General features: G+C 34.1%; 3 protein-coding genes and 1 non-coding gene across 11 annotated transcripts; 2 read left to right on the plus strand and 2 right to left on the minus strand.

Moving 5' to 3' along the window:
• Nucleotides 1–365: 365 nt before the first annotated feature.
• TRNAK-CUU (transfer RNA lysine (anticodon CUU)) lies at nucleotides 366–438 on the minus strand. Its single transcript has one exon. It is a non-coding gene; the product is annotated as a tRNA-Lys (tRNA).
• A 1,562-nt stretch (nucleotides 439–2,000) lies between these two features.
• LOC113728448 (vestitone reductase-like) lies at nucleotides 2,001–4,484 on the minus strand. Its single transcript, XM_027252852.2, has 4 exons — nucleotides 4,151–4,484; nucleotides 3,102–3,632; nucleotides 2,554–2,749; nucleotides 2,001–2,453 (listed from the first exon to the last, which is right to left on the minus strand). The coding sequence occupies exons 1-4, from the start codon at nucleotides 4,281–4,283 to the stop codon at nucleotides 2,312–2,314; spliced, it is 1,002 nt and encodes a 333-aa protein (XP_027108653.1). The 5' UTR covers nucleotides 4,284–4,484; the 3' UTR covers nucleotides 2,001–2,311.
• A 1,246-nt stretch (nucleotides 4,485–5,730) lies between these two features.
• Nucleotides 5,731–9,207, plus strand: LOC113729634 (uncharacterized). Of its 4 annotated transcripts, none has more exons than XR_011840444.1 (6): nucleotides 5,731–6,081; nucleotides 6,333–6,364; nucleotides 6,525–6,558; nucleotides 6,661–7,289; nucleotides 7,415–7,464; nucleotides 8,804–9,207. XR_011840444.1 is itself a non-coding variant. In XM_072079946.1 (6 exons), exons 1-5 carry the CDS (start codon nucleotides 5,909–5,911, stop codon nucleotides 7,454–7,456), a joined length of 345 nt encoding a protein of 114 aa, XP_071936047.1. In that variant the 5' UTR covers nucleotides 5,734–5,908; the 3' UTR covers nucleotides 7,457–7,464; nucleotides 8,804–9,207. The 4 variants fall into 4 exon arrangements, 1 of the variants encoding a protein (XP_071936047.1); XR_011840445.1 differs by having other exon boundaries at nucleotides 5,733–6,081; nucleotides 6,333–6,558; nucleotides 6,661–6,722; nucleotides 7,254–7,289; XM_072079946.1 differs by lacking the exon at nucleotides 6,525–6,558 and having other exon boundaries at nucleotides 5,734–6,081; nucleotides 6,661–6,722; nucleotides 7,254–7,289.
• Nucleotides 9,208–12,903: 3,696 nt separating this feature from the next.
• LOC113731812 (probable protein S-acyltransferase 14) lies at nucleotides 12,904–19,046 on the plus strand. Of its 5 annotated transcripts, XM_072079948.1 has the most exons (9): nucleotides 13,102–13,241; nucleotides 13,355–13,556; nucleotides 14,800–15,019; nucleotides 15,107–15,198; nucleotides 16,341–16,464; nucleotides 16,549–16,634; nucleotides 16,967–17,032; nucleotides 18,409–18,551; nucleotides 18,656–19,046. In XM_072079948.1, exons 2-8 carry the CDS (start codon nucleotides 13,368–13,370, stop codon nucleotides 18,532–18,534), a joined length of 903 nt encoding a protein of 300 aa, XP_071936049.1. In that variant the 5' UTR covers nucleotides 13,102–13,241; nucleotides 13,355–13,367; the 3' UTR covers nucleotides 18,535–18,551; nucleotides 18,656–19,046. The 5 variants fall into 5 exon arrangements, with proteins under 5 accessions (XP_027113064.2, XP_027113065.2, XP_027113063.2 ...); XM_027257264.2 differs by having other exon boundaries at nucleotides 12,948–13,241; nucleotides 18,409–19,046; XM_027257262.2 differs by having other exon boundaries at nucleotides 12,952–13,556; nucleotides 18,656–18,874.
• The last annotated feature ends 579 nt before the right edge of the window (nucleotides 19,047–19,625 follow it).

The following is a 19,625-nucleotide window of genomic DNA, read 5'->3' on the forward strand; positions in this document are numbered from 1 at the left end:
TGTTAAATCCAAATGCTAGTTTACCAATTTAAGTTATTTGAGTGGCCAAAAGTATACGAGTTGAGTGACCACATTAAATAAAAATTAACTGAGTGACCAAACGTATACTAGCAGTGACCACTGGAATTTTTGACCTAAATTTTTTGTACTCATGTATTTAGCCATTTTTGGTGGTCAAAGATTACAAATTTTTTAAGCTTTAAAAAGAAAAAAAAAGAGTTTACGGTCTTAAGAATAAATTGTAGAAAGTAACGTACTCCTTAGTGCATTTTTTAAAAAAATATTGACCATGTAAGTAAAATAAAGCAAATTAATTATGAAGGCCTAAGCCAGTAAGCCTAAATAGTAAAAACATATTTTAATAACGCCCACCGTGGGGCTCGAACCCACGACCACAAGGTTAAGAGCCTTGCGCTCTACCGACTGAGCTAGACGGGCTCTTTGTGTTCCGACATACGAGATCCTTTTTCTTTGGTTGGAAGTGTGATTTCAAACTTGGCTGAAGAACATAAGTTCGGAAAAGGGTTAACTCCACTTTACGCCCTTTAACTATATCTAAATTTCTTGTTAAAAAAATTATATATGAATTTCTACTTTAGTCTTTAAACTTAAAAATGAAACATTTAAATCCCTAAACTATAAAATTTATTTCACTTAAGTAACATCAATAAAGAAGTGAAACAGATTTTATGTCCAAGTGAGTATACTTTAGGGACTAAATTGGGAAAAACTTTATACTTTAGGGACTAAAATGGACTGATTCTATAGCGACGACATAAGTAAAACAAAATTTTTAATTTAGGTATTAAATGTCCCATTTTAAAATTTAGGAATCAAAGTAAAAACTCGGGTATAGTTAAAGGGTATAAAGTGGAATTAACCCTTTGAAAAAGTACGTACATAACTTTATAATGAACAATCTTTGATACCAATAAAATTGTAGAGCTAAAATCAAAAGCTGATATACATACGATTTTCAAGAATCATTGATGCTACTCCAAGGCCAAAACTTTTTAATTGAAATATAAATTGATAATATATGAGCACGGTACAAGTTTGTACTGATGGGATCCCCTAGAAGAATAAGCATTAATTGCTAACAAAATTAATCGAAAATTTGACTCCAACTGTCCAATAAAAATTACAAAAAAAAACACACAATTTCTATAACAGATTGGAAGGCCCGGAATAAAAAGTGAAACAGGACGTGTTACAGAAGATCCGTTGCAGTTTCCTATTCATGCAACCTTTACCTAATCAAGCAGGGACAAAACAACTTCACACTTGGGAATGTTTTCCCCCTTTCCTTAGAATCGATTTTGAGCTTGATACACGTTGACTGTTGCATCATCTGATGAGTTTCTTTTACTTAATTTAGTCGATAGAGGAATCAAGAAAGATGCTTTGTTCATTACCTACTACTCTCTCGTCCCATAAATATAGATTAATTTTTTCTTTATATTTGTCTCAAATTATACACCTCTTCTCTTATTAAAAAAAAAATAGTTTATCGATTTATTACTATATCTATATTTAATGTGATCTTTATTAATAAAAGTGCTATTCTACTAGTCAATCACTCTAATAGGAGCATTAAATACAACACTAGAACCAGTAATACTAGAAAGGCATACCAAGCAAAAAATGATGGCATTAATTATATTAACTTACCTTTCTTATAGTCTATCCAAAAGTAGAAATGAGTTTCTAGGAGTAATATTTAGGAGGCATAATGTACTACTACCTTCTGCTGCCACTAGTGGGATCAAATAATCAGTCAGCGTATCCATTAAAAAAACAGGAAATTTTAACTAGTGTTGGAAGGAAAATTGTTGGTTACCACTCATACCACCTATATTGGATTCTGATGTTTAGTATTTGAGACTTCACAGTGTTTGGTAAAATAAGCTGCATTCCACTTTCAGGCTTAAATCTAAAAAGGGATGTAACTGGTGATCCTATGGCGTCGTACTGGAAAAGCGCGAATCAAGAAAAAAGAATCAACACAAGCTGAACACATAAAAAGGGATGTAACTGGTGATCCATGAATTTGACCACCCCACAGCAAACAAGAACAAAGAATCTGAAATCCAAAGATATCACAGCTGCAGGACAATGATTATACTAGCAAAGCTGGCTTTAACATATTTGAGAAATGAGAATTTCTTCTTCTGTTTTTATCCTCTGTCCTTGGGTTGGAAGAAAACCAACCACCAACTTGAGTCACGGAGATGAAACAACCAACATGGCAACACATAGTGTATTCCTTCAGTGCTTAGACAGCAAGATAAAGTAAATTTTACTGTGAATTTTACAGAAAACCCTTCTGTTTGCAACATTGGATTGCGGCATCAAACATGTCTTCTATCCCATATTTGTATTCAAAACCAGTGTCCAGGAGTTTCTTTGATGAAACACCACCATATTTGAATCCTGTCATGTCCCTCAAGGAACTGAAAGATCAAGTTGACTTCAGTTGGATTTCATCATACCAATGTGTGTGTAGTGAAGAACATTAAAAGGACTTATAACCAGCAAAGATGACTGACTTACTCAGCACTTGGTATTGGATACTCTGGGTATCGAGCTGACAGACATTCGGCCAACTTATCAATGGTAATCTCAACAGCAGAACAAATATACCTCCCTTTGGCATCAGGGCACTCGAAGAGAAAGATGTGTGCCCTGGCCAAATCATCAGTGTGCACGAATGGTGTACTCAATAGATGCTTGTACTCATCTTGGTAACCTGCAAAATCACAAATTAAAAGGGGATTACAAGTAAAATCTTATTGATCAGGATCTTGTCGAGACTTCAAACTTTGCTTGTTTAAAGCTAATGCAGATGTAAACAGGCAAATAAATTAGAAACGTTCTTCACTAGGGCGTCAGTCATATGCGTTTGCATGGTTGCTCCTCGCAAATTCCAGCGTAACGTGCAAAGGCAATCCAAGCGCTGTCTATAGTTTTGCCAGTCGTACAGACGAATTTAACTAAATGGCCCCTTCGTTATTAGCTTTTCCTGATGCCTCGTAGTTTCAAAGAATAGCAACACAAAGAAATGAGTCATGCTATTATACTACTGAAAGGGAAAAGCTTACCAAAGATCATCAACATCGACATGCGCACGGAGCCAGGCAGAAAAGGGCATACAAAGGGGCCGTGTATCCAAGTAGGAATTATGCTCACAAGATCTAGCCCATGTTTCTCTGCAAATTCTAAGGCAGCCTTTTCTGTTAAGATCTTGGTAATCGAATAAGTGGACATCCCATGATCTCCAAAGTTCCTCCTAACATGATCTACATCACTCCAGATGCTCTCATCCATTATGTCTAGGCCCTTATCATTGAAAGTGACGGTGGATGCACTGGAAGTATACACAACTCGTTTTACTGTCTTTGAATTGAGGCATGCCTGTAGAATTCCAATTGTTCCACTGACAGATTTCTTGATCTTTGATTCCTCAGTTTCTTTGCTCTCAATATCTATTGGATGAGCAACATGAAACACTCCCACGCATCCTTCAATTGCTGCATTAAAGCTATCTGGCTTATCCAGATCCGCATTGAAGATCTGCAGTCTTCCTGATGCACCGGGCAGGTCTGTGAGGTAGTCAATGTTTCTCCTGCGCTCTGACAGTGAACTTCCAAGTGTCATATTTTTGTAAATCTTGGAAAAAAATATTCCAATCGCAATGAACTTTTCTTCCATCTAATAGAGATTGGAAAAGCTTCAATTTCTTTTTTCGATGTTCAATTTACAGTGACTGACAACTGCATATTAATGATACTTAATTGATACAAAATCAGCATGCATGTAAAAAGCTGACGGTACTAAATTGTATGCCAGAAAAGTACACACTGCAGCTTTCCCTTGAAAGCTCCATCACCCCATTAACAAACGTCCTTCCAATACACAGACAAAGATTTTCTTATTCAAATAAAAACTAGGGCCAGCTCGTGAATTCAAATATAGTAATTTAATCAACACTAGCACATGCTTTGCAAACTCCATCTTAGTCAGAAAGGCAAGGAAAAGAAAAAAAAGTCATCTTTGTTTATGGGATCGATAGACAGCCCAAATAAAAAAGAACTTGTCAGATATTCAGCAGTCATTTTAATACAAACTGAATTGGCAAACAGAACCTAACCTGAAGAGGACCTAATTGTAGTGTTGACAGAATAACCATCTTCAAGAAGCCTTTTGATCAACCATGATGCAAAAAATCCAGTTCCACCTGTTACACACACTCTTCCCTTCTCTATCTCCTTGTTCTCTTCCATTAATTTCAGTTTGTTTCCCTCTAAAATTCTGGTGCAAGTTTGCTGGCTATGCAGTTGATCAACAGTCTCTTTAACATATCTAGTCTATGCGGGAATGGGGAGGTTTTCAATTGGGTTTTGATTGCTGACGTGGCAGGATTTCATTGGCCGATTGGTGGTCGTCGCTTCGTGTGAATTCTCTCGCGTGAATTGGTCGTCCAGCCGATTGTTTCTTTCTTTGTTTTGCTTGGACGTCTGGCTTGGAAGTCTGCCGCTAAATTCTGGCCCCACGTGCCTTTGGTTTTTTTCCTTTTTTTTTTTTTTTATTGGATTGGAAGTGCTTTGTTATTGAAAAAAAATGGCAGCTCAATAACAAGCACTTCCAAATGGCATTGCCAGTTATTATACTAACATAACTTGTTATTGGAAGTGCTTGTGCTTGAAAGTGCCATAAAAAAAGACGTGCCAGTTATTGGAACTGCTTGTTATTGGACGTCAAAATGGCAGCATCTTATTGATTCCCCGCTATTAATTGTTATTATTATTTATTTATTATTTTGGCTCCATTTTTTTAACCCAATAAATCGCATTTACTTACCAATTTTTTACAGTTAATTGTTAATAACTAATTAATAGTGTCATTTTTTTACCCAACAAATCACGTTTAATTAATAACTTTCTTGCAATTATTAACAAAAAAATGAGCTTTTGTGTGCTTGTCCAAAAAATCACATTTAATTACCTTTTTTTAAAAATTTATTAAAAAATGTCCTCTTTTACTTTGGGTTGGCCAACAAATCAGGTTTAATTACAATTTTTTTGCAATTAATTTCACCGAAATTAAGTTATACTTTCGCAGTTTTATTGCTTGATAAATCACATTTACTTACCTGTTTTTATAATTATTAATATTTTTTTTACCCAACAAATCGCTTTTAATTACCAATTCTGTGTAGTTATTAGCCAAACTTTAACCTCTTTTTTTTGCATGCCAATCAAATCACATTTGGTTTCCTTTTTTAACAATTAATTGTTAATTAATTCATTAATAACGTTACTTTTTTGTTGCCTAACAAATCGCAATTAATTACCAATTTGTTGCAATTAATTGTTATTTAATTAATATGTCTACCTTGCTCCAGCTTCAGAAAACGCTTCTCATTAGTCTTTTCTTCTTTGCTTTTGGTGGTCTTAATTAATTGATTCGTAATTAACTACTTTTCTAAATTAACATGCTTAATTACCAATTCTTTGCAATTAATTATGGACCATTTGTTTGTAGCCGGTATTTTGTTTGTTTGGTTTTGATGCATACTTTCTCGATTTCTTCATCCGCCGCTTCACACTTCTTGTCATCAGCCTCTTTTTGTTGACGGTTGATTGTACCTGAGCTGTTCACTATATTACCCATCCCTTCTGACTGCATTTACGCTTCCACTCAAAAGCTCTTGTAGTCTTTTTGTCCTTTACTTGGGTTATGTCTGTAAATCTGCAAAAAAATAACTTTTCCCCGTTGTCAACTATCAGCTCTTTTGCTCCCGTTGATTGACATTGTTTTGTGTATTGCATTTGCACAATGGTTATGCAGTTTCTCTGGCTTTCCACACCAGATTTTCTACTGATCATCATCATGATCAGTGGTAACGATGCATCTACTGCTTTCTTTTCCCTATTCTATTGCTCTTGTTTCTTTGCTAGAAAGAAAGACCTACCTCATAAGTATTGTTCTTCATTTTTCTTTAGCTATTTTGAACCTTCCTTCTTCCCAATTTATTGGTTTGGTTTTAGTTTGCGCTGGTGTTGCCGTTGCTGCTTCCTGGTGAGCATGTTGGTTTTACGCTTTGCTTTCCTTTGTTTTTCTCTAATTCTTCAAATATTTCGGAATTGCTATCATACTGCTTTGTTTCTTATTTCTTGCTTGCTTCTCTATTTTTCTCAAGCACTGGTTCGACCATTTTAATTTTTTTCTGTCCCTTCAAAATTATTATCACCGAATCAGCTTCTCTTTTTACTCTCCTGTTTTTTTGTCACCTTTCTTATTATCTTTTACATGATCGTGCTATTATTCAGTTGTGCGGTGTTGGACTTGTTCATACACACTGGTTAGTTATTCTAATTTTGCTTTTCTTTTACCCTTTTCTCTATATTCTATCCTTTAATTTGTACATCCTTGACATGCATTTTCTGATGCATTATTACTTGCATCCTTGACCATCAATTATTACTTTTTTTTGGACCACAATTTTTTGTGTGATCTTGTAGATCGCTCACTATTTTTTCATCTGACTACTCACAGGTTTTATCTTCTCACCTTTGTTTTCCCTTTTTTATGTATAATTTCTTCCTTTTTTGCTTGCCATAACTTTTCTGTATAATTCTTTTTTTTTTCTTTTGGAAGCCACAAAAAATCTCCCTCGGCCTCTAAAAAGAGGAAATAAAAGGGTGTTCCAAAAAAAACAGGCAAGTCTCCTTAACTCGCTAAACATATCATGATCTGTTAATATTTTGTTTTGTTTTTTTATTACCTAGATCGACATGATTTGCATATCTTGAAGACTAATGAAGACTAATGCATATCTTGAAGAAAGAAAGAATAGTTCAGTTTTTGGCAAAATGTTCACTTCAGGTTTGCCTTTGGTTTTTTTTTTCTGGCATTTTTTTTGCTGATCTTTCATTGGCTAAAAGCAACAAATCACCTTTCTCCCTTCCTTTGTGTCCTTTGCATGTTATGCTTTTGGATTTTATTACAAAAGGAATATATTCAACTTGAAAAAGTATTGCATCGGTATGAACTGGATGTGAAATTTTGGAAATGCATTTTAGATGTTTAGTGCTTAATGTTTGGTTATTAATTGGGAAACACAATTTCTTCACTTCATGCTAATCCTTATGCTTTATTGTCATTTTCTTGTTCCTTACTGTGGTCTCACATATCCTATGATAGATATTAATTATTTATGCTCTCTCATAAGTTTCAAATGTTTGTTGTAGCTTGAGATGTTAAGATTTGCGAATTCTTTTCTCAAGGTGAGCATTGTATCGACTCTCTGTCTTTTTCCCATAGAGAAAAGTTAATATGATTTCATTTTTCCTTTTATTTTTCCTAATAAATTTGATTTTTCTGATATTTATTTATACTAAATTTTTGTTAGATGAAGGAACAAAGCAAAAAGGAGGCTAATTTTTCCATTTAGCCTTAATGGTATGTTTTTTATGTTTTAGTGTTCTCTTCATTTTTTTCTTAGCATTTTACTATAATTTTCTGGTCACTTTACCCTATTTACTATTCTTGGAAAAAGTGGAGTATGAAATTTTGTGAAGATACTGCATTTCCTTTTGATTTAGAGTCAGTTTCTTTAGTATTTTACCTATTTTTGTAAATTCATCACTAAGAGGTTGCAAGTCTTCTTTGGCTGCTCCATTCCTTTAAGATCTTTAGTCCAGGTTTAATAGCATTTGTTTTCACCCTATTTCATTTAAAGTTATGATTACTGATGAAATCATTATAAATTTTTTCTCTACTTTGATGGTGTCATTTTTGAATAACTCTTTAGATGTAGTAATTTCTAAGAAAATGATGTACATTGATTGATTGTAGCTTTTGTTACTCGCTGTCCTGTCCCTCCTAATGCTTCCATGTTTGAGTAGTCGGAATGATGTAACTGAAATGGCTAAAAGAACCTTAAGATAAGATCTTTGTATGTAGAAAAAAAATGTTCATGTGCTCCATCCCAGTTGTAAGTTTAAATATTGCCGCCCTAAATTTCTAGCCAAATTGTGTATAGTGGGGAATGATCAATAGGTGGTGATTACTCCTTAGCTTCTCCACCTTTTCTCAATTAGGCAACTAGAATTTTCTAATACCTTTATGTAAAAAAGAAAATTAAAATCTAAGAATTACATAGAGAATAAATTGCGTTTTAGGATTTAAAAAATAAACTCTAACAAATACCAAACTAATATATTGAAATTTCTCTGTAGCTTTTGCTTGATTTTTTGGAGCTTTTTGTTTTGTCATTGAGCTTTTTAAGAAAGAAGAGAAAATTTTCTTTCAGTTTAAATTGATGTCCTATGTTCATTCATGTTGTCTTGGCGAAAATGTGGCATGAATGAAATATAACTACATGATTTATAGGCTCAAATGCATATGTTGTTTTTGATTTTCTGTTCTTTATTTATACCTAGCATTCATGTTTGAGAAAAAATTGGCTGGCAGGAGGTATTTATCCAAATAAGATGGTGGCTCAAAATGCATCTGCTGTTTATTGGCTTTCTATTCTTTATTTATATATCCAACATTAATGTTTGAGAAAAAGTTGAATGGCAAGAGGTATTATTCAAATATATTGGTGGCTCAAACTTAGGAGTAGGGAATGTGTTCTTGACGATTTTGTTTTATATTTCATGCTTTAGTATTTCCTTACAATTTTGCCATGAAGTGTGGCAAAAACTACGGATGCGTTACCTGTGATTTAACAAGATTGTCATTCTACTATTTACACAAAATGTTATTAAATTCTAATATGATTCCTTCTTGGCAGATCTGATTGATATTTAGATAGCTGGAACTTGGAAGCTAATGGAAGCTCATGGAATTTTGTCATGAATGCTTGATACTTTATTTTATCATTTCCAATATCTTTACCAAAAGTCATTATTTACTTCAACAGCCACTTGCTATAGTATAGATATCAAACTGTGTGATGATTTTTTTTTTTTTTTAAAATTTTGACCACTAATGCATAGTTCCACTATAATTGGCTGATTGAACGTGACGCTAGATAAGAAAAGACGAGAGGCATTTTTTAGATATAGCAGTCAATATTTCTGGATTAATGTATCTTATATCTTAAATTTTACTTTTCACAGCTAATGAGATACATCATACAGTTGGAGAGCTTATCTCAATTATGTGTGATTATGCTCTTCAACTTTATTAGTATTATTTCTTTTCTTAATTGAAATGTTGACAAAATGCTTCATTATCTACCACATACAGAAAATGATAAAAAAATAATTTTTAGTTGGAAAATAAAGCCAATGAGGGCTCTGGTCATATTAACCTTTTAATATCCTACTGGGCATATTAAACTTGTAACTTCACACCGCACATAGTGCGGTGTTCCTCTCCTAGTTAACTTCTAAGCTTCAAAGAATGGAGACTTTACTACCAATAATCAATGACACTCAATTGTCTAGGCCCCACTTGAATTTTGTTGGTGGAGTTCTTTTTTTTTTTCTTTTTTTTTTTTTTGTTGGTGGAGTTCTTGGTAGGAGGTAAAAAATAAAAATCAGTCCCTTTATTGATTTAAGTGACACTTTATCACTAATAATAGTAGTTAGTACAATTAGAGGACCACCGGACATCTCCTTAGTGACTGCCAGCTGGGCCGCCGGAGGGCGTCACACGAACAAAAGCTAAATTAGTTTTGTTGAATTAAAAAAAAATCAACCTTTAGCCGCCAATAAATGGTAATAACTAATAAGTTCAAGCATTAAAATTATAGATTTGAATCTGTCGTTCTTTTGGGCAAATTTGTCATTTTATTTTCTATTTAAATTTTTTTATAATACGAATTGAAAATGCTATTTGCACTCCCTTTTTTTTAGTCGGTACTCTTAGAATCATTTTTATTTATTTGACTATATAATAAAATAAATGATTAAATTCAACTTTTGCACATATGTCATATATTTAACAGCGATAGTATATACACTATCAGTTTGTTTGTGTAAGAGTTACTCTAAAACAAATGGTGAAAGAGTAATAAATAAAAAATATAGTGCAAATATTATTTCTCTACGAATTAACCAACTTGTTTGTTTGCTGGATATTTGGATGAATGTTTTCTTTGATAGGTGTCGAATAGAGATTGATTAGTTAACATGCGACTGGGTTTTATTATTATTTTTTCAAATTCATTATTTTTTTGTTAAATTGAATTAAAAAAAATCTTCCACCTGTCCCCCACCCTTCCAATCCCCATAGTCAAATTGAAATTAAATTTAAAAAGTAGCTAAATATAGGAGAGCAATAAACATGAATTGAATGCATTTAATTGGCCAATTAAGACATCTAATGATTGCTCATTAGACATATATGTTAGAAAACTCTGTTAACGAATCGAACAGCTTTGGGCAAACACAAATTTATTGTTGACGCCGTTTTGTTACTTGATGATTTATCTAATATTCTTTAAAGGAAAGGACGGACAAAATGTATTTTGATTAAAATTTCATAGTAGCCATTAATGTCTCACTTCTTTAGTCCAATAAAGATATATTTCTGAAGTGCCATACATAATTGAAATATACATATGGAGTTGTTTTTTATATAATGTTTGGATATGTTGTTTTTTGAGTTGTTTTGGAAATACACATTTACTGTAGCATTTGGAATATAAAAAACAGTTTTTCAAAAACAGAAGCAAAAACAAGGAATCCAAACGGACCCAATATATTTCTGAGCGACTTGCGAGCTGCTCATAAGCAGATCAATCAAATGATCGACTTGACTTGACTTGACGTTGATCGAGTTCGAGTTGATCACAAGTGACTCGTTTAGCCAAACGAGTAGAGCATCGAACTTTATCAAACAATACATATAATACATAAAAAATATATTTATAATATATATATATATATATATTAGTGTATAGTAAATTACATATATAGCTATTAAGTTCTTGTAAATTTTCAAAATACCTTTTTTTTAATCGAACTCAATACATCGAGCTCGAGTTTGAACTCGATTGAACTTGAGTTTGTTTGAATCCAAACGAATCAGAATCGAGCATCACAAAAATGTTAGCGAATCGAGTTCGATCCGTAGAATTTCAAGTTTGATTGAGTCAAGCTCAATTTTCAAACAGTGCTATATTAAGTCGAAATCAAACTCGACCACAGTGCTGTTCAGAATCGACACGAGCCATTGCACCTCTAAATTGAACAGCAAAGACGTTAAAAAAAAAAAAAGGATGTTTCATCTCAAAAGTTTCACTTAAGCATTACGTATGCAAAACCAAGTATTGGTGCCTCTTTTATCTCCTTGAAGTTGGCATTGTTGGAATTTTTTGAATATTGTGACCGTCAGATGAACTCGTGTAGTAGTTGGAGAACTTTCTTGAATTGACATGAAATTGATGCGTTTATTCTGAGCTTATTCATGTTTCAAATTTACACATTTCCTCTTAGAAAATAGTTTAGGGTTTTCACCTTGTAGATGTAATATAAATAAGAAAGGGCTACACGCATAAAGGAGATACACCAAGAAGAAAAAAATTACTTATAATTTGAGAAAGTTTAGAATGCTTGCCTCTATTATCAAAACTTCCCCATGCACCAAAAATCTCATCTCATTTTCGCATCATATTCTATATCACCCTTTTGTTCCACTGTATTACCTTTGTCCTTGTACAAGTTTTCAAGTCACTAATATGCATTTTCCCTTAACATAAAACAATCTATACCTTTGTTTTTCTTTCTTTTGGCCCCTTTCTTGTATTGTCAAGTAACAAATTACTTATTTCGTCAAGTTGCTATTATTATTGTCTGCAGACTACAGGGGAGGTATGTGTAATTCTATTTAACAATGAAAGCAGCTCGATGAAATTATCAAATGCTTTAGGGAGGTTTCTACAATTATTCATTATTACACCGTCAAAATTTGTCATTGATGATCTCATCATCTTGACAAAAGTCAGTTTTGAATTTTCTCAGAGCCCAAGTTATGCAGTCAAGTCAACAGGTTACCATTTTCTAAACGGATACCTTAGTTACCATATTGCCCCTGCAGTGACCCCGTCAACAATTTAAATACCTATTTAGGTTACGCTTTTTGGCACATTAATAAAATGTTTCACAACTTTAAATGAAATATTCACTCTAAGTTAACCTGAGCGGCTACAAAAAGACTCTGGTGGTAGTAATCGTGCATTTATCAATTCCAGCCTTTCTATTTTGGATTTAGTTTCCTTTGCGAGAATTCATTATTCTATTTAGTGTTAGTTGGAGAAAGAAACAAATGTAATTACAAGCATTTTAAAGCTAATTTATAAAAAAAAAGGTTTTTTTTTGGCATTAACTAAACTAATAGAATAAGGCCGCAACTTTTTCCAAAAGAGGGGTGGTAGGGAGGTAGATTTTACATTTTACTGAAATATATATATATCCTATATTTCTTCTAGTTGATTACAAGCTTGTTTGGATTACTATTTTCTGAAACTTTTATAGAAAAATATATATTATAACAATTTGATATATGTGAGGTGATTGAAAAATGTATTTATTAAAAATATAACACACAATTTTTTGGAGAAACATTGTAATCTAAATAAGATAAATCATTCATAATCGTGATAAGTACAATTTAAAATTAAGTATCAAAATAAACAATAATGTACTCATTGATAAATAAGGAGTTGATCACCACATTAATTGTGAGATGGAAGGTCAATGGTTCGAACCTTGTCTGCCATCAATGTGCCTCAATATGAGATTTGTTCTAAATTCATATGGGTGTGTGATGCATCCGTATGGTCTGATAGCAGTTCAGTCCCTGTACCGTTACGGCAAAAAAAAAAAGTACAATCAACGTCATTAAGTGTACATAAATGGCACATTGTCTTGAAAATTGTCACCTACAATTCAAATAAATATTTGAAGCAACTTTTGGGAGTTTGTCTCATTTACTTATAGACCTTCTGGATGTTCATACCCCAAAACCAAAACCAAAACCAAAACACAAAAAACTTTCCCAAAATATTAACTTTTATAATCCCCAAAAAACCTTTCTTAATAATAATACTACTCCTATTTAGCCACTGGAAAAGTTTACAACCTTGCACTGTATATCGTACAACCTTCCTAACATAAAATCCTAAATCCTAAAATTACGTTCCAAGCATTCCACCCATCATCGTTGCTCTTCAGACTTGCGTATGAATCAATTTCTTACACCCTTCACTTCGACCTCCTCACGTAAACCCTCATTTATACAATCACAATTTTAATTTCCCGGAAAAAAATCTGTTGTTGTTGTTGTCGTAGAAGAATTATTGGTGTTATTTTATTGTTTTGATTATTATGTATAGATCTGGAGCAGTGATGGCGTGGAATGTTTTCAAATTTTGTGCGGCCTTGAGAGGGCTGGGCTCGATCATGATTTTAGTCGTCCTAGGAGTTGTCGGCGTCACCTATTACGCCGTCGTTGTTTGTAATTATGCTCCCGCCCTCGTCGACGGTGACCTAGATTCGCTCATCGCCGTTGCCGTGTTGATCTTGTTCCATTCTTTGGTAATTCACTAATTTATGATTTTGTCTTCTTTATTGATTTTTCAAGTTATTTTATTTCTGGGTGTCGGTGGTATGCTTTGATATTGTCTTAACTGAATGACAATTAGCTGAAAATAAAAGAGAATTGAGTTGATTACGCAGTTATGTGTAGGGAAATTTGATGTATCGTGTAATAAAAATGTTGACTTTGATTAGCCATGATAGTTGACTTTTGTTTCTAGGTTTTGGATGTGTGCATTTGTAATTTTATGCGCGTTTTAGTTAAATGAGAATTTGCTCCGCTGGAATTAAGGAGAACTGAGTTCATTTTTTGGGTAATCTTTTGGAATTTGCTGATTGTTTAATGAAAGTGTTAACTTTGATAATTCTTATCTTTGTTGATGTCATTTATTATTATTATTTTTTATGTTTGGTTATTGATGTTTTTCTGCAAGTTTAGCCAATTGAGATTTTGTTTAGCCTGAAGTGAGGAGAATTGAGTTGATTATGTCGGCATTTTGGGGATCTTTCTCTTTTATGTGTGATAAAAATGTTAACTTTAGAACTTATCTTTGTTTTCTTGTGCTCTAAGCCTTGGTCTACTTAATCATGGTTGAAGGAGCTAATAGAGAAAGGAAGAAAGAGCACATTATTGACCAATTTATTGTCTTTGGCACTCCACTTTTTGGACAACATTGGAGTGCCAATATCATGGCAGCTTTGTGGGTATTGGCATTTTTGTTGGGATGTGTTGGAGAGGTTATATATTCTCTTTCGGTTTATTTCTTTGGAGGAAGCTGTCTTGAGGAAAATTTAGCCGATTTTATTTATCAGCAACAAGTTTTTTTATGAAGCGTGGATATATTGGAGTGCCTAAACTTTTTAGTGATTCGGTGTTGAGTTTTAGGCAGCTTTGGCTGGACATATTGGAGGAACAGAAGGTTTCAATACTTTACCCTTTGTTCTTAACCTGCTCATTTTGTTAGTCTCTAAGATAGTTCATGGCGCAGTTTTGTCTGACATTGTCATTAAATGAATCAAAATTGAATTTGTTATGTGTTGTTTCAGTAACTTAGCACTTGTGATTTGAAGAAAGGGAAAGATTGGCAAAAAGTCAAGATATTTGATTTACTTTTTGAATTCAGTTCAGGTTGTTGAAGTTTGAAACTGTCTGAACTTATAATTTCCTTTTAATGGTTGTAAGTAGGGTTGGTTTAAATTTTGTGTGACAGTGGAAGCTAAATCTTATGATATGGTCATGCAGTTGGTGATGCTGTTGTGGAGTTATTTTTCGGTTGTTTTCACGGATCCAGGCAGTGTGCCTCCAAATTGGAGGCCTGAATTGGATGAAGAAAGAGGAGATACTGACCCTTTGACGGAATCAGAATTTGGGACAGCATCATCCGACCCTGTCAACCTGAGAGTGAGATATTGTCGAAAGTGCAACCAGTTTAAACCACCTCGGTGCCATCATTGTTCTGTTTGTGAGTTTTCTTCTGTCAAAGCAAAGTCATTTCTTTGTTTTCTGTTTATTTTTGTGAAGCTGAGTTTTATTGACTTAAATCTGTTAGGTGGGAGGTGTGTCCTAAAAATGGATCATCATTGTGTATGGGTTGTCAATTGTGTTGGCGCATTAAACTACAAGTATTTCCTTCTTTTCCTGGTAGGTATTTTGATCTCATCAGATGTTGCCTTAGTCTTAATTAGATTATTTTTCATTGTTTTGGTCTGATGGCAAATCAATTTTTCATTGTTTTGGTCTGATGGCAAATCAAAGAGCTTTGACTATCTGATTTCATTTGTTTTCCTCACACTTATTCTTTTATAGTGTCTACTCTTACACCTGAAAATTTCTGATTTGATAAAGTTCCTGCGTGCTTATACTGGATCAAGTCTTTTGTTTTTTTGTGATCCACTAAATTCTGGCCCATATGCAACTCTTCGCCTTGGCACCCATCTTATGTTAAGATCCAAGTGTCAGAAAGGTTTTCTAAATTGCTCGAACACAATTGGTTGAATAAAATTGTGGACCTGATATATTAATTTGGGTTAATGGATTTTAGTTTTCATCTCCCATTTGACAAATTAGTTTTTTATACAAGTCTGGTCCCTCTTTGTCAAATGCATATTGTTTGATGCCAATGTTGATCATTTCAGAAATTTTCCCTAGTTACTGCACCATAAACTGGGTGATCCTTCAGAAAATTTTGGATCAGTACTTATTTGTTGTTTTCTTTAAAAAACTGGGCGATCATTTCAGAAATGTCCCCTAGTTACTGTACCTATTTGTTGTTATCTTGTTTTGGATTAGTACTTCACACTCGTAGTTGCTGCTTGTTCCCCCATCTAGCTAAATTCAGTGCTAAAAATTGCACTGTAGAACACACTAGAACTGCATTTGAAGGTGCTGTATTCCAACCAGCACAATCTGTAGCTGCTGAACCACAAATTGCTAGGGTCACCTGGAACTGTCAGATAGTTAATTGTCTCTCTTTATGGATTAAACCACACTAACTGCACTTAGTGTTTCTTGAATGAATTTTAACTGGTGCATCTCTCTTGATTTAGAAGGACATGTATATCCCCAAACTATGGAGACCTGAGTATTATAACCCGAAAATCCATTTCAGCCTTGGTATAAAACTCTGAAATCATATTTGACAATTCATATGCAACCCCAACTGATATGCATGTATTTCTTTTTTTTTCCTGCCTCCTGGTGGCTGCCACAAGTTATTTGATGTGAATGTAGCCATTGAGCATTAGTCCATGGCTTAAGAATCTCATATCCTTTTTGTGATGCAGTTCTACACATTTCTTGAGACCAGTCTTGCGACACTAGCATTGCTACCTCATTTTGTTGCATTCTTCAGTGATGGGGAGATTGCTGGGACTCCAGGCAATCTTGCTACCACCTTCCTTGCCTTTGGTAAGGTTATGAGCCTTTTTCTGGCAGATTTTCTTCTGTATTCTTTGAAGTACCCTTTTTGTATTAACTTTCTCTTCGTAACAGTATTGAACCTTGCATTTGCTCTGAGCGTCTTGGGGTTTCTGATCATGCACATATCCCTGGTGGCAGCTAATACCACGACAATTGAGGTCTTTTACTGTTCTTGTTTCTTTTGTTAAATATAAAAGGAATCTTAATCCTTGAATACTTACTATTTTTCCCTCCTTTGTTCTTTCAGTAAAACATAGTTTTTCCAATCTTTGAGATTTTGAGGGAATTAATTAGTGAAATACTCCTCATTTGTGAAATGGAATTTTTCATGAAGTCATTTTCTAGTGGTGTGTTGTGTTGATAGAGGAACTGTTTCTGATTACATCCCTCAGCAAGTGAATCAACATTTAGCCTATAGATACATGCCATGGCTCTTGTATAGAAAAAGTTGCTGATGAATTATCTTCTAATTGTTAATTTATTTGTTCAGGCATATGAGAAGAAGACTACTCCAAAGTGGCGGTATGATCTGGGTCGAAAGAGAAACCTTGAACAGGTATCAATTACTTGGTAGATTTAAGTAATACCTCTTCTTTTGTATTCCAACAGAAAAATTCTTTGAAATGGTCTTTTATTTATTTATTTCTTGATTTTAAATCTAAAATGGGACAAACTATAAGATTGCAATTTCAGATGTTAAGACAAAAAGCTTTAGCATCAGTATATTTGTACAAAGAGTCATTAGTTACTGCTGTGGTATCTGAAACTTTCACCAATGGCATCTGTTTCCATCTAAATGCTTATATTTCTTTTCTTGCCAAAAAGTTCCAAAATTAGCTATTTAGGACCTCCTTCCGCATTGTCCCGTGTACCAATTTTGACCAGTCTTAATAATTTTTGATAGCTGCTAATTGGACCCACTGCAGTCTTGAACGAAGAAAAACCAATTCTAGTATTTGCAAATCCTTTTGCATTTTATTCATATTTTTACTTGATGAATTGGTTTATGATACTTTGACCTTCTATAATTTTATGGCTGCAAGATGGACCTAATTCTTGGGAGGTATATTCTTATCACTGTTGAAGTACTTCAGAGAAAGGACCTTCTTGTTGGTCTTTGTGTATCCCGTTATCTTTTGAGTTCCACTCCCTAGTCTGTACTTATCTGCAAGTTGACACTGATGTTCATTTTCCACATCAGAGCCACAGTTGGGTTTTTAACTCAAACATGTCCTTTCAGTACACAGTTACGAATGCATAGATTTGTTGAGTGTGCATAATTAAAGTGCTAAGTGGGCTTTCTTAGGTTAATTATGATGAATATGAACTCGTTAGGTGCAAAGTTCTGAATGACCAACCCTCTTTTTCTTCCCAGTGATCAAACTTAGTTATCTCAAATTTGATGTTTTCTTGGGAAAGGTCTAAAGCCAATTCCCTAGAATACCAATTAGCCAATTGTCAGTGTATGGCTTCCTACATTCCACGCACTCAATAAAAATTGAGTTTTTTCTCTCCTGCATTCTGCCTTTTGGAGAATATTCTTGTCATCTTCCTAATGGCTTGGGGAATATAAATTTTTGAAACGCAGGCAACAAGTGGCTTGGAACTCTGATTAAGTCTTATGTCATGGAGCTATTGATGTACCGTTGATTTTATCCCTCTAAATCACATTGGACTTTTGTCCCCCACTCGTGTTTTTGCAGGGTGATACATGGCTTTCTAGTTTTTGAAATCGAGTTGCATTGCTGGTCTGAACTGTTCGTATTTGATTTTTTATTTTAAAAACTGAAATATTTCATAGTCGGAAATATCTTTGGTTGTAGACAAGCTATTGCTACCAGGGGGCTCTTCTTTCTGCTATATAGTGGAATAAGCCTTTGCAGGTTTCTGTGTTTCTCCCTTTTTAACTGTATTGGCCTTTGGGTATTCTAGGTTTTTGGGTTGGACAGAAGGTACTGGTTCATCCCAACTTATTCAGAAGAAGATGTACGAAGGATGCCTGCCCTACAGGGTCTTGAATATCCGTCGAAACCTGACTTTGATGCCCAAGAATTCTGAACCTTGTTCGACATTTTGTAAGAAAACGGGTTTCTTCCCTAGTTGAAGCTACAGTGGAGCACCAAAAGCACGATTTTTTCACCCTTTAATTTGCATGGTTATTGATTTGGGACTGGTGCAGCCGCCTGGTGGCACATGCTGAATAACAACTCGAGGATGATTAACCTGGTTGGAGTGGAAGCCCTTGGACCGCACAGGCGAGGATGCCTTGACGATCTGATTTGCTGACATGTATTGATTATCCAGCTGAGAACTCTGGGTACTGTTACATACAGAAAAGATCCCGTTGAGATGGTGGCATGTTTGATGTTCTTGTAAGCTTTAATTGTAGTTTCAAAAAGATGTAGATATTCTCAGTAGCTAACACGTAATGATGGTGTAACCCTTGTGATCACTTGTGTTGGTGCCTGTGAGAAATCAATTAGAGGAGAAATGTTTTCTCGGATTTGTACTCTTTTCATGTATTACGCCAAATGTCAGGGCCTTCAATATAATCCTAATTATCCCTTTAATTTTATGTTCTCAATGAAATGTTACTTACAGGATGATGGTGCACTGCTCGACAAAAAAAGTCATTTTTTCCCGTTTTTTCACATCCATCTTGGATTGCTGTTTTATGAAGTTTTTATTAAAAATATATATATTGTAACATAGCGATTTAATGTATATAAAGTGAAAAGATGATTGAAAAATGACAATCCAAAAGAGAGCGAAGATGATGGAAAGAAAATGGAACCCTTCTTCTTCAACAATCCTAAGCAGTGTATGTGTATGGCGTGTTATATTTCAGCTTCGCATATTAATGAAATTCTGTGTAGCCCAAGAAGTTTATGCCTCTAGGACAAACTGTTTCACAATTCTTTAAACCTTTTTCGGTATTAATGGCTCGTAATTGTCAAGAAATTGGAGCTAGGCATCATAATTATAGATTTTTTTTTTCTTTATAAAACTTGTCAAAACAATAAACGCTCTATAAAAATGCAATCCAAACAGGTTTTGATAGGTTTGGATAACAATTTTTGCCCAACACTCAGCCCACAACGTTAAAAAAATGATTGTTATCCTATTTGGATTGCATTTCTATAATGCGT

The sequence above is a fragment of the Coffea arabica genome, chromosome 2e, assembly GCF_036785885.1.
Source record: "Coffea arabica cultivar ET-39 chromosome 2e, Coffea Arabica ET-39 HiFi, whole genome shotgun sequence".
NCBI lineage: Eukaryota > Viridiplantae > Streptophyta > Magnoliopsida > Gentianales > Rubiaceae > Coffea > Coffea arabica.

What these genes read in the sequence shown, in the direction of transcription:
- LOC113728448 (XM_027252852.2), bottom strand. Translation starts at nt 4,283, where the DNA reads ATGGAAGAGAACAAGGAGATAGAGAAGGGAAGAGTGTGTGTAACAGGT. An exon ending in TACAATTAGGTCCTCTTCAG is followed by an intron (nt 3,633 to 4,150) that starts GTTAGGTTCTGT and finishes GTTCACTGTCAG; the next exon opens with AGCGCAGGAGAAACATTGAC. An exon ending in GTCGATGTTGATGATCTTTG is followed by an intron (nt 2,750 to 3,101) that starts GTAAGCTTTTCC and finishes GTGATTTTGCAG; the next exon opens with GTTACCAAGATGAGTACAAG.
- LOC113731812 (XM_027257263.2), top strand. Translation starts at nt 13,347, where the DNA reads ATGTATAGATCTGGAGCAGTGATGGCGTGGAATGTTTTCAAATTTTGT. An exon ending in TGATCTTGTTCCATTCTTTG is followed by an intron (nt 13,557 to 14,799) that starts GTAATTCACTAA and finishes ATGGTCATGCAG; the next exon opens with TTGGTGATGCTGTTGTGGAG. An exon ending in CTAATACCACGACAATTGAG is followed by an intron (nt 16,635 to 16,966) that starts GTCTTTTACTGT and finishes TTATTTGTTCAG; the next exon opens with GCATATGAGAAGAAGACTAC.
- LOC113729634 (XM_072079946.1), top strand. Translation starts at nt 5,909, where the DNA reads ATGCATCTACTGCTTTCTTTTCCCTATTCTATTGCTCTTGTTTCTTTG. An exon ending in GTTGCCGTTGCTGCTTCCTG is followed by an intron (nt 6,082 to 6,332) that starts GTGAGCATGTTG and finishes GCTATTATTCAG; the next exon opens with TTGTGCGGTGTTGGACTTGT. An exon ending in GGGTGTTCCAAAAAAAACAG is followed by an intron (nt 6,723 to 7,253) that starts GCAAGTCTCCTT and finishes TGTTTGTTGTAG; the next exon opens with CTTGAGATGTTAAGATTTGC.